Source organism: Amphibalanus amphitrite, unplaced genomic scaffold, assembly GCF_019059575.1.
Source record: "Amphibalanus amphitrite isolate SeventyFive unplaced genomic scaffold, NRLGWU_Aamphi_draft 000405F_arrow, whole genome shotgun sequence".
In the NCBI taxonomy this organism is placed as follows: domain Eukaryota; kingdom Metazoa; phylum Arthropoda; class Thecostraca; order Balanomorpha; family Balanidae; genus Amphibalanus; species Amphibalanus amphitrite.
Window position 1 is genome coordinate 445,848 of NW_024881899.1, and position 13,779 is coordinate 459,626.

The 13,779-nt window shown below is 46.6% G+C and overlaps 1 protein-coding gene across 3 annotated transcripts in view; it reads right to left on the reverse strand.

Annotated features, from left to right (window-relative positions):
* Nucleotides 1-3,280, reverse strand: part of LOC122390687 (alpha-catulin-like) — a 78,030-nt gene extending 74,750 nt beyond the window's left edge. The window contains exon 1 of one of the 3 annotated variants that reach the window (XM_043383860.1): nt 3,012-3,280. In XM_043383860.1, the coding sequence (XP_043239795.1) occupies nt 3,012-3,101 (90 nt within the window). In that variant the 5' untranslated portion in view covers nt 3,102-3,280. The remainder of the gene's footprint in view (nt 1-3,011) is intronic. The other 2 variants (XM_043383859.1, XM_043383862.1) reach the window with 2 other exon arrangements.
* Nucleotides 3,281-13,779: the final 10,499 nt, after the last annotated feature.

Genomic DNA, 13,779 nt, shown 5'->3' on the forward strand with positions numbered 1-13,779 from the left:
AGCTCAGCTCATACTAGACGACGGAGTTGTGCGAAGGCATTAAACCTCATTTCCTCAACTAAGATGAACAAAATAAAGTAATTAATGGCTGGGTGCTAGCTGTAGCGTGCAGCTGTCCAACAGCGTCAATGGTAACCACGAAAATAGCCGCGCTGCCAAATGCGTGCCGTGTTCTGCATTCTGGCGAAAAGTAAACTCCTCTGACAGACGAGGAATTCAGCGTCGTTTTGAGGAAGAAGAATGGGGTGGTGCGGTGGGCGCGGGGCGCGTTTCTAACGGCGCTGACGGGACTTTGGCCGGTCACCAGAGTACATGGGGCGGCGCGAGGGGCACGGCTGGCTGCCGGAGCTACCTGCCCGTACAGAGAGTGGGTGTCGGCCGACGGCCCGTCAGGGGCTGAGATAGCGTGGGGGAGCGGCAGATGGGCTGGTCCAGTCAGGCATACGGCCGCCACCTAGCCCAGTGGCCTCCGAGGAGCTGTGTACCGACAAACGTGGCGTCACTTATCTGAACCCGCAGGCGGATTAGGTTCTTTACTGGGCACTGCAGCACACAATATAGTTTTCTTTGTTGTAGGCAGTATACGAGAAGGTAATCGAGTGTCCAGGATACGTGCACGATACAATTACACACCCGCTTCCATGCATAAATATGCGCAGTGGGTACGTGCAACGCCCATACCTAATGACCATTGGGTTTATAAAAAAGCTCAATAAGACGACACCTCTACCGGAGTCAGCATAATTAGGAGGTGAGCCGACATTTAGACAGACAGTGAAGCTTTCAACCAGCTGCCGATTGTCGTCAGGATTGCGACTTGTTGTATAACAGAATTTCAGCATTCATGAGCCCCGCGCATGGTTGGTACCTGATAGACATTATAATCAATATAGTTGTTTCCTTGTTTCATGTTTATTGTTCAATCACTGTCGGATCCAAAGGGAAAGCAAAGGGAAGGGACAAGGGAAGTTGGGGCATTTGCTCCTTTCCCAGCGTCCTTTGGTCTGTCGTTTTCCCTACGTAAATGACTTTTATTATAAGTTTGGTGTGCATTGCACATCAGAGCATGGAGATGGAAGCCAAAGCATGCATTTCGGAAAATTGAGAACATTTGGAGGCAAATATAATGGTACACCTCATCCCCATTGGAAACCATTTTTGGTAGACCCATCAATGCATGCAACTAGCTGTTTAGCTATCGCGAGTACCTACATGGCTAAAAAAGGATCTTCCAACATTTCACAAAGGTATAATAAAACATAACGTGAGTTCCTTCAGTCGTTGGCTAAGTAACTGTTTTCTATTTGGCATGGTATTCCAACCAAAACTGGTAAATGGCTTATCAACATAAACGGTACGCTCAAACTGCTGAGACAGTGAGATCAGCCAATGACTCACTGATTATTTCTGTCCAAACCTGACGTTGGATGGTGCACTTCACACAAACGAAAAAAATCATGCTGTTTATAGGAAAGAATGAATAGCAAACAACAACTTGTTCGATCTATGTGACGTGAACTTTTATCTCTTTTTTAACCACTGCTATATCAGTTTGCTGAATGCATGCATGCATTGCATACCTGAACATACGCCCCCACTGGGGTATGTAGGAAGTCTCCTCCTCGTCGTTTCGCCCCTCATCAAGCTTACGCCTCGTGAAACACGAGATTGATTGACCATCACGAGGTGCGGCCACTGCAGCAACTAATGTCAAGGTGTATGGTCAACCAATTATCTCGCATTTTAGGTCAATGATGCAAAAGTACGGTGCACTTTTTTAATAAATTATTCCGGTAAAAGTGTTACAGAACAACGGGTCAGGACACTGGTAAAATGAGATTGCATTAGAATAGCAATGGGCCTGCTATTAGGTTGCAGTTCAATGAGACCATAATGACTAAGCAGGATGCATTTCATTCGATTCGGCAGGTCATTCATAAGTCATATGATGACCTCACATGATCTTGTGACGTCACATCCATATTGTATACTTCTGTCATGCAATGCCCAAAGTAGAAAAATGTCCGCGACCTCTTCGTTAGATACCTTATTTCGTTGAACTGGCCTAATATTGCCAGATCCACGGACAGACATATCATCGGCTGGCCTCTGCACTTACGTCTGCCAGCCAGGTGATGCAGGACCGCCATGACCTTGACATTTACCCGGAGGCATGCTAATATTGCAGATTGCGCATGCCAGGTCACAAAAATGTGTTACCGCCACACGCAGGAAACGTTCTCAAAGGTTATAAAAGTGGACCAACAGGTGGGTAGCCAGCCTTTTGAGACACACTTGCAATGAATTGCACTCGCTCATGCAAAGGTTCCCGTGAAGCTTTGAATGCCATACAAGATAGTCTCGTTCGATATAATATAAAAAGTCATGAAAGTCAGGGCGTGACTTTTCACATTTCTGTAACAAACTTTCCACCAAGTGCTATGTCTAAGTGTTCCTGAATGTGCAAAAAGTGTTTGATAGGTCACACTGTCAAATGCCATAGTAAACTGCGAGCATATCGATGCCCGGACTTCTTTTCAAGTTCAGGCTTCATAACTATAAGAGAGGCACTCTCGTTTACGAAGTCATATGCGCAGTTCACCATTTCATTAGCGCGGTTCGTGATGGAAGTAGGTGCTTACTCTTCCACATTTCTCAGCAGGCAATTTCCACATCGATGTAATGCTGTGTCCCTGTTTGACCCATTTAGCTCTATCTTTGCACTCGTGACATTGAAGTCTCTCGTCCACCTATAAATTGACAGTTATGGTACCTGTGGCATACCTGGGCTCCTACAAACGCACATTGACATAGCACAGGCATGGCTGAACTTCAAACAGCGACACCGCCTTTGGCCGACTCCACACGGCGTCTTCGCTGCCGTTGGCGGAGTCTCGGAGCGTAGCGGTGACAGGCCAGGTCGCGGCCCCTCCCTCCCTCCACCCCCCACTCGCACAGTCCAGACTCCGCCGCGGGGAGGGGCGGGGTCGGCCGACCGGCGCGGTACTCACCTGTTGAACGATGGGTAGTAGCGCCCGCTCCACACTGAGCGTGACGATCGGAGGGGCGTCGTCACCGTTCGGAGTGTCGGAGGCCGCCATCGTCACACAGACACACCGTCACACCGTCACACTGTCACCGTCGCCGTCTCCGACGCATGGCCGCGGCGGCCGCACGGGCGTGGCACGCACTGTCTGTTGGCCTGGCGGGCCGGCCGGCGGCGGCCGACCCCGACCCGCCGCCCGGCCCGCCCGCTCGGCGGCCGCACGTGTGTTATTTCGGGCGGCGCCGACCGACCTCCGCCAGGCGGCAACGCTCCCAATGACATCTAGTGGAGGATTCGCAACATACCGTGGAACCGTAAATTTATGTGGCGAATATGCTCTCAGGTCTATATGTTACAGTTAGTATGCGAAATCCGTTAGTTTGCAACGCAACTAGTTGCGTTGCAAACTACCTGACCGGCCAGGTAGTTTGCAACGAAACTAGTTCCGTTGCAAACTAACTGACCGTCCAGTTAGTTTGCAAACTAACTAGTTAGGATGCAAACTACCTAGTTACTTTGCAACGGAACTAGGTGTGTTGCAACGGAACTAGTTGTAATGCGAAATCGACGAGGCAGTGGGTCTATTTGTCGTTTTTATTTAACTTTTATGTAAATTTTAACAACGGTTGTCAAAACAAAGCTGTGTTTTTCTAACGGGTGACACTAGACATACAAGTAAGACGGGTGGTCACATTTATGGATGAAAATTGAAACAGTGAATTACCAGATTCGACTACATAATGTGACGGTCACTGGCGGATCCAGAGGAGGGGCAGTTCCGGGGAACATTTTGCGATTTTGATTTTTTTGCGACACACACTAACACCAGTCACCACCGCCGCCGCACAGAACAGAACTGAACTGTATTGTCCCATATTGTTCCGTGATCCGGGGTAAGCGTGCGATCAAGAATCTGTCTCACCGGCCGACTCCTACTGCGACTTGCCTAGTCAGGTGACCTAGCGGTGCTGGGTCATTCGGTAACAGCCAATGATCAAGGGCAGGTTGCGTCACAGACTGATCGGTTGTGGAGGTAGGAGTTCGTCAGCGACTCGGTTCTGGAATATTCCGAAATCGGCAGCAGAACCTTTACTTTCCGCTTATCCCGCGCCCCACTGGGGTCTGTGTATAACACGCCCTACTGGGGGGCGGGGGGGGGGGGGGCTCCTAACTCCGAAACTATAACTGGGCCGATCGTCAAAATTCAAACGGCATCTGATAGCCCCGGAGAAACTGTCGAGCGAAACCAAATTTCATGGACCTCGAGGTCACCGATGACGTCAGAGGTCAGGTCAAAGTAAAAGTTATCGATATTTGGCTTATTCACCTTTTGGGCTCTGGCTGCCGTCTTACAAGTCAGATCAGGCTTATATTTGGTTTACAGGGTGGACCAAAAAGGATGGAAACATTTTGAACTCGCATAAAATATGTGTTATTGCATGTAGGTGACTGAAAATGATACCAAACGAGAGATCATTTCTTGGAAATTCATAATGTCATCACTCTCATCTGTTTTCTCTCGTTTTCAGTCTCTCACAGCAAATGTTCGAAGAGGCCACTTTTGCGAGACAGGCAAAGAGCGGCCCGCCTGGCTGCTGACGCGATAGCCCGATGACACATGTCCGCTGGTATGACTCGCACAGCCTTGGTGATCGCTCTCTTCAGGTAACAGAGGCCTACATAACCTTCCTTATAGACCTGGCCCTTGAGATGACTCCACAGGAAAGGAATCCATAGGTCAGAAGAGAAGACAGACAGGCCAGTTCCACTTCGGCTCGAGGATGGGAGCGACAACACCGTGGCTGACGACCAAAAGCGCTACCAAGCGACGCTAAAGAAGTTGTTGAAGTGAGCCCAAACGAAGTATGGCAGTCTCATGGACCTCATGGACCTCAGCCAGACGGTGCGCCTCCTCACATCGCGAAACAACGCTCAAGTGGAGCGAGAACCACGGTGACCGGCTGATATCCCGCAGTGCCTGTCGGAACTGGCCTGTCTGATCACCTGACCTGACCCCGATGGATTTTTTCCTGTGGGGTCATCTCAAGGCCAGGTCTACAAGGAAAGTTCTAAAGGCATCTGTTACCTGAAGAGAGTGATCACCAAGGCTGTGCGAGCCAAACCAGCGGACATGTGTCATCGGGCTATCGCGTCAGCAGCCAGGCGGGCCGCTCTTTGCCTGTCTCGCAAAAGTGGCCTCTTCGAACATTTGCTGTGGGAGACTGAAAACGAGAAAAAGCAGATGAGGGAGATGTCATTATGAATTTCCACGAAATGTACTCTCGTTTGGTATCATTTTCAGTCACCTGCATGCAATAACACATATTTTATGCGAGTTCAAAATGTTTCCATCCTTTTTGGTCCACCCTGTACATACTCGTGAACAGATGCTTTAGATACTCTGAGGGTACCAAACTTGTACTTTGATTTTCAGGTCAAGTTCAGGTCATCATAGGTCACGGAAATCTTATGTCATAAGTCGGTCACGTGACACATGTTTTATGGTCCATTTAGGCCATAGAGTTCGATTTCGGTGTCGCCTGTGTCATTTGAGGCCATTTTCATCTGAATATAGCTGAGGTCAGGTCACTTTCAGGTATAAAAAGGTCAAATTTCGAAGTTGAAATTTTTCAACAAAAAACATTTCTTTTGGATGCAGTTTGAGCTCAGGAACACGATGGTGCTGTTTATATTGGTGTACGATGTCTACATAATTCGTACAGAAAATTGATTTGAAAAAATCTAAAATTGTGAAATTTTGCTATAATGCGTATAACTTGGCCATTTTTGAAGATATCTGGCTAAAACTTGCTAGAGTACCTAAGTTATAAGCATGTGTTCTATCATACGTATTCCGTTTTTTTTCTCGAAAAGTCCAAATGTTTTTGAAAAAAATATAAAAATCCAAATTTTGAAATTTTAATATGTATAATTTTCAAAGTTTACAAAATTTTAAATTTCGAGATAACAGTTTGATAGCGCATTCCATTCTGAGTCCTCTCATGCAAAGAAATTGGATCTAACTAAAAAACTGAGCTCTTGGGAGCGATTCCCGTGGTTCAATGTTTTGCGTCGAAATCGGTCGAACATGACGTCACTCTGACGTCATTTCCGGCCGACCTATGATAGATACGAAGTTTAAATTTTGACACAAGGTGTCAAATTGATGCAGCCGAAGGTACTGAAAGTTTGGCGGCGATACGTCAAGCATTTTAGAAGCTATTGCAGAAAAACGGGAGGGGGCTATGAATAGCCCCCCCGCCCAGTGGGGCGCGGGTTATGTCTACGCATTTATGGTGATCACTGGCGGTTCCAGAAAGATGGTCTTAAACGTCGCGGGAGACATAATCCCAAAAAGTTTCTCCAAATTCCAAAAACCTTTCGGATTTTGATTCCAATCCTTACACACGGCTGTGCAATCTAAAACAAGTATTTGATTTTAAAAGTTGTTCAGTTTTCGTTTCGTTCTCATAATAAGTAAAAATGTGTCGCTTTCGGGCGCTGCGTGGATGGCGAAGCGATTTTGGGCGCCCCCCCCCCCCCCCCTCTGGATCCGCCAGTGATCGTAACGTTATGAAGTCGAATCCGGTTAATTCATTGTTTCTATCCTAAATGTGACCACCCGTCTTATGTTCAGTGTCACCCGTAAGAAAAACACAGCTTTGTTTTAACAACCGCTGTTAACCCTATTAGTGGCAGGCTCCTGGCTACCCCCTATTAGTGGCAGGGGGGGGGGCTGTTTACGACCCCCCCTTGATATCTCGAGATCTAACGGGCCGATTTTCAAAATTCAAACGGCATTCGATTTCGCTCAACGTGATCTACATTTCTAAAAAAATAAAAATTAAAAAATGTCAATAGGGGGGGTAGAGGGGGGTAAAAACGGGCAAATTGCAGATACATTTTAGACTGTTTATCACGGCCAGGTTTCTGAACCAATCTTAACGCAACTTTTGCCGATCGATAGAGAATGAACCAGTAATTCACATGGATCCTAAAAATATGCATTTTCAAAAATCATAGGCGGATACAGATCATTGAGATTGGGGGTACACAAAAAGTATAGTAAATAAGGTTTTTGTTGGTACTGTTTCTAAAAAGGGTGGTAATGGTCTTGTTATGTTATAATTTTCTTATGAGAGAACGACTAAAGTTGTATTGGTAATGCATAGGCGGTGTCAGGGCACCTATGTTGGGAAGTAAAACATAACCCCCCTTTTTGGACGCCTGGATCCGCCTATTATAGCAAAAACGTGTCAAAAGAGGATGCACAATAACTGTATATGTTATCACATGTTACCTTTTATCCACTGTTCGTAAAACTGGTGCAGCATCGTGATCTTCGCCCAAATGACTCGCTTCACGAATAGGACCCCCCAATTCCCAGTGCTCTGGAGCCGCCCCTGGTAAAGTTATGAACTTGAAATTTTCAGGGAATGTGCCCAATTTAGTTTTAGGAAAAGTCAGAAAATTTCAGCATCGTAGCTTCAGCGGTTTCGGAGATATTCCCGAAAAACCTGAGGGGTGGATAAAAACAACCCCCCCCCCTGCCACTAATAGGGTTAAAATTTACATAAAAGTTGAATATAACCGACAAATAGAGCCACTGCCTCGTCGATTTCGCATTACAACTAGTTCCGTTGCAACACACCTAGTTCCGTTGCAAAGTAACTAGGTTGTTTGCATCCTAACTAGTTAGTTTGCAAACTAACTGGACGGTCAGTTAGTTTGCAACGGAACTAGTTTCGTTGCAAACTACCTGGCCGGTCAGGTAGTTTGCAACGAAACTAGTTGCGTTGCAAACTAACGGATTTCGCATACTAACTGTAACATATATATGCCTCCTCTTGAGTTCCTATATTAGCCGATGACCTCTGAGCTCAGGCCAAAGGCCCCAAGGCAGGGATCTGATTGTATGTGAGTAAATAATGTATGCAAAAATAAAATGGTCATACTTTTAAAAGATCTTATAAAGGTCAACTTCTGGTTCATTCGGCGCGTCTCGACCAGGGTAAAAGGATGCCGGTAAAAATAAACATCATGCAGGTTTTGGGTCAAAAGTTATTACTAGTGATAACAGAAGAATACTTTTTCCGTAAAAACGCTAATTTTAAGGGTGTTTGGCTCTAGCCCTAAACCGTTTGGGCTGGCGTTCACCTTGTGTCAAATCTGAGAACATTACCCAGAAAGGGCTTTAGAAGAGCTATCGAATGCGCTCTTCCGCGGCGCTTTAGCTCCCTATATTTGTTCCCGAGTTGTGACCGATTAGTTAAAAAAATTGAAATAAGCCAGCTTTGGCCTCTGATGACCTTTAGCGACCTCACCTTTCAGCTGACCTAAAGATTTACCGAAATACTCTCTTCATGCTTATCGACGCTCTTTAAAATGCCTCTATTTCTAACCACGTGTCCATAGGTGACCCAGGAGTAGAGTAGAGGGTGTCCAAACACCCCAACCTCGGGTCCCAGCCCGGCGCGGGTGGCGTCGTACTCTAAAGAACTTAGAAGAGAGGCATAATATCCGACTCCACGCCGTTTTAGGTATAGTCTCCCATTGCTTTATACCTGAAGGGCACGTGATCAACCTGACGGACCTGAACTCAGGTGACCCTTATGAAAAGTGCAAGAAGACAATACACGCTGTGATGACTCGGGGCTTACTTCTTCCTGTACCTAAGTTTCATCGGTGGGCTTCCCGGCCACCTTCCGCGCGGTGGGGGGGGGGGCATTTTTTTGCCCCCCCCCCACATATCTCCGAAACTACTGGACGGATCCGGAAAATTCAAACGGCGTTCGATAGCCCTATCAAATTTGTCGAAGGAAACCAAATTTCATTGACCTCGGGGTCACCGATAACGTCACAGGTCAGGTCAAAGATAAAATGTTTCACCGTTCACGGGGCTTCTAGGGAAAGCGCTGTAACACCAAATAAAACGCATTTTGTCGAAAATCAGCGATAGGGAGTCAGTTGTCTAGTACATATGTTGCTATTAGAGGTCACTGGTCATACCAGGTCAGGTCACAGGTCAGGTCACCAAAGGTCACCAAGGGTCACCACATGAACCCAACTTTACTAAGGTTGTGCGATGCATGTTTTATGGCCAGTTTTTCATTTCCAACATAATGGTGCTGGTTATAAGACCATCAGGTACGGTTTAGGTCACTTTCTGGTGGAGGTCAGGTCAAGGTCAGGTCAAAAAAGGTCAAATTTCAAAGTTGATATTTTTGCATACAATGGGTATCGATTCGATGCAGCTCGTCACGGGGAGTCTAATGGTGGTCTTTGTTTTGCGCTACGAGGTCTAGAATTGCTAAAAATTGAGTTTGAAAATTTGACGTCATCAATTTTGAACAGTTTTTTTTCGCTATAACTTGGCCAAAAAAAGAGGTATCGATCTCAAATTTGGTATGTAGATAAAAGGTGGTAGGGACTATCACATATATTCCGTTTTTTCGAAATTCAAAAAACTTTTTGGATTTTTCGGCTATTACATTTTAAAAAATCTATTTTTTTATTTTTGGGGGTTAACCCGCGCGGGGCTGGGGTCTCCAGCCGAACGCGCGGGGCTGGGGGGGTAAATTTTACCCCCCCCCCTGTTATCTCCCGAACTAATGGTCCGATTTGGAAAATTCAAACGCCAATCGAAAGCTCTCATCACGAACTACTAAAAACATGCACTTAATTTTAAGTTTGAGGTCAAGGTCAAGGTCAGGTCAAGGGTACAAATTGCAAGTTTCTACAGTATCGGCCTTGCACCGTAGTTGCCGAAGAATGGAGTCATGGACTGAGACTGATCGCCCAAAACGTGTTCTTAGGCTACCAAGACAATATTAGTTGCATACAATATCATTCAGAGGTCAAGGTCAAGGTCAGGTCAGGTCAGGTCAGGTCACCAAAAAACAAAATATAGAAAAGGGCATGTGCGACACATGTTTTATGGGTCATTTTACTCATATAATTCAATAGGCACACTCAATAAGTGATATGGACCACCTCTGGATGAATTTCAGGTCGAGGTCAGGTCAAGGTCAGGTCAAGTGAGGTCAAATTTTGAAGTTAGTTGTTAAGGCCTAAAAAGGTGTCTATCTGATGCAGTTTTTCACGGCGAATCGAATGGTGCTATTTTTGTTTCCGTACGAGGTCTAGAACTTCCAAAAAAGTCATTTTTCAAAAATTTTGTGTGTCGTGACGTCATAAAATTTTGAATAACTCCCACATTTTTTGAACCGATTCTTCTAAAATTAGGTATGTAGGTGCACATAGACCATTTCTCTGACATATATTCCGGTTTTTTCGATAGACTCAAAATTTTGGATTTTATAATGATTTTCCCAAAAAAATCAGTTTTTTGAAAAAAATTAGGCCAAAATCCAAAATTTTCAAAAAACCGAGATAGTCATTTGATAGACAAAGTAAAATTACGTATAACTTTTTTTGTTACGTCTTGATTCCTTTAAAAATGAAGATGTTAGCGGCGTTTGAACTTTTGCCGTTTTTGAGGCGAAAATGGCGAACATGACGTCACTAAAACGTCAATTTCTCAAAAATTTTCCGACGGATTTCGCTCAAATTTTCAGGGAAGGTGTCAAATTGATGTAAGAAAAGGTACTGAAAGTTTGCCGTTTTTGAGATATCGCAAAAATTCGCGAGGGGGGGTAAAATTTACCCCCCCCCCCCAGCCCCGCGCGGGTTAAAATCTAAAAAATTCGAAAAATCGCAATTGAGTTTTGTAGCCCTCTTGATTCCACACCTTTTATGTCAAAAACATTTTTCTGTACCTATATCTAAAGCTGTAGGCCTGACAGCTCTTCCCGCGAAACCTTTTTTGGGTCGAAAATGGCAGAATTGACGTCACTCTGACGTCATTAGCGGCCAATCTATCATAGCCTTTGGAAAAAATTTTTGGTCACCATGTGCGCTAACTACTCCCGGGAGGGTACTGAAAGTTTCGTGACGATCGGCGCAGCGGTTCTCGAGATATATCGAAAAAACTAAGGGGGGGGCAAAAAAATGCCCCCCACCGCCTGGATTCTCTGGCAGTACTGGAGCGCTACGAAATTGCGGCATATTTGGACCGTGCCGAATCGATGCTCGCTAATGTTGTCATCGGTCAGTCACCTAACGTAATCTGACGCTGCTGTTGGTGTCACAAGATTCATAAAAGATAAACGGTTATGCATGCCAACTTTCAGCTATCCATTACTAACATGTAGGGGAAGCCGGGGGAAGCACGGCCACCCCGTTTCCGGCTAAATTATTCATAATAAAATGCTAAAGTGTTTGTCCTTTCAGCGTGGCAGCTGAGGTAACGCCAGCGTAAAAGTTAACGCTAACATGTTGTTGTTATGTTGAAAACCAGTAGCAAGCACACTCGAAACGTGAAATAGTGATACAAATTACCCCACCATGTGATATAGCAACTCACCCAAGCCATGGGGCAAGTTGTATCAAAAACTTTGTTCTATTCGACAGACCGTAGAAGAAAAACTGGTAGAGGTAGCGGAAAAGTTACTTTGCACAAAAAGCAGAAGAATCAAGGAAGGGGATAAAATGGAAATAATGAGTTCATCACGGATAGTTACGAGGTTATGAGTCTCGGGGTAAAAACTGATACAACCCACCCCACTCTCCCCTACCCCAGTAAACATGCCGACGTCGGCCCGACGTCGGGCCGAGGCTCGGCCCGACGTCGGCCCAACGTCGGTTCAACCTCGGCCCGACATCGGCTGGACGTCGGATATGCCCGCATGTTCCGACGTCCAGCCGAAGTCCAGCCGACGTCGAGCCGACGTCGCGCCGAGGTCGTTTGCCGAGGTTGACGAGATCGTTCGTCGTTGGACCGACGGGGCCGACGTCGGCATGTTTATTGGGACAAAGCGCCAAAAATATCAACCGGCGGCGGGATTCGAGCCCCCAGTCGCCGACGTCGGCATGTTTACTGGGACAACACGCCAAAATCATCGGCCGGCGATGGGATTCGAACCCCGTGTCATTCGAACGCGAGGTTAGTGTGCTAACCACTACACCACGCAGCCAACTAACAAAATTTGGATTGTTTTGTTGGGTTATGCCCTTTCGGTCTGACAAGACCATTTCAGAGCCGGAAGGATCATAGGATGCACGGTGACTATAAATACCTACGTACCTATGCTTGCCTACGTTCAGGCATTACCTCTGATGGTAATACGCCCAACATTGATGTGTTGTCTGTCAAACAACAATCGACGACGGGATCCCTTCTCATCATCTCTTAAGCCATCGGTTGTCAATTCACCCACCCCGTTTCCCTAAAAATAGACGGTCAGATTCGGCCTGGGTCCTTACGACCCCTCTAAATTCGCCAGAGACGGGATCGGATCGCCGTTATTGCACCCGTCTTAGTGTCTTAAATACTATGACAGCTTCGACCACGGACGTCGGACGGGGTGATCGTTCCACGAATGTACGCACCATCCAGGCCTAGGATGCATCGAGGTTTAAAAGGATGCAGTCTGTAGATCAATCAACAAACAATGGTGGTATGCAACCACTTTAAAATATCTCCCTGGCTCCCGCAACGTTCCAACGCCCCTCCGTTATGCATTTGCCCTGTGTGTCCGCCGAGCCGGCTTGCCTCCAATGACGTCATCGGCCGGCCGGCGGCGTTCAAGGTCAAACGGCTGGTGTCCTTACCTGGAGTTCTATAGCCTTGATAAATACGGTGATCTCATCTGGATTTGGTCACGTGATCATTTTCGAGCGCAGCGCACGTGCAGTTGTGGCGAGGGCACTTCCAGAAATTCTGGATCCATGCGATTTTGGAGCCAATGTAAAGTCTATGGGGAAATGGTTCATTTTTATTTGTTTTTCTTATCACACCTAAACTTTCAAGTTTTTCTCAAAGATACACCCTGATTCATGTGTAGAATTGATTGGTCTTTCATATGGTATCAATTTTAGATTTTTATCGGATAATTTCAAAAACTACTTACCATTTAAACAACAAAAAGAGGTGATTGCGGCTAAGCATTGCGATAGGATGGAGACATTGATCTTCTTGGCGAGCACCCTGGGTCCAGTTCATGTAGAGTCCCTGGTCCCATTGCTGTTACGTGACACTTATTGGAAAGGGCGACCCCACAATGGATTCATATAGCCACTCTTACACACCTGCACCAACGTTTCCCAAAGTGTCCCTTTGATAAGTGGCACTTTGGCAAAGTGACACTTGCCGACTGGCCTTTCTATATGAACTGGGCCCGGCCCTGGTGAGTTGCCGGGGCTGAGCCTGACCAAAGGATAGGCCGAGCAGCCCCCAAGCACTCACCGCACCCGGCTACGGGCGAGCTCGGCTTACGGGCAATCCCAAATGGGATAAAGTTTCCCGTCCAGTCCGGATCAGGGGGTTGCGGCGTGGAGGAAGATTTGAGTTTCCTGAGGATATTTTGAATACAGAAGCTCTTTATGAAACATGAAACATGTATTTTATATTATTTTAACGGTCAAAACAGCGGCCGATGTCGGTCCGACGTCGCCCCGACGTCGGCCCGACGTCGACTGGACCTCAGCAATTGATCTCGGTCCGACGTCGGCCCGACGTCGGCTGGACCTCGGCTGGACGTCAGAACATGCGGGCATATCCGACATCCAGCCGACGTCGTGCCGAGGTTGGACCGACGTCGGGCCGACGTCGGCATGCCGATGCCGAGTTGCCGACGTCACCCCGACGTCGGCCGACGTCGGGCCGACGTCGG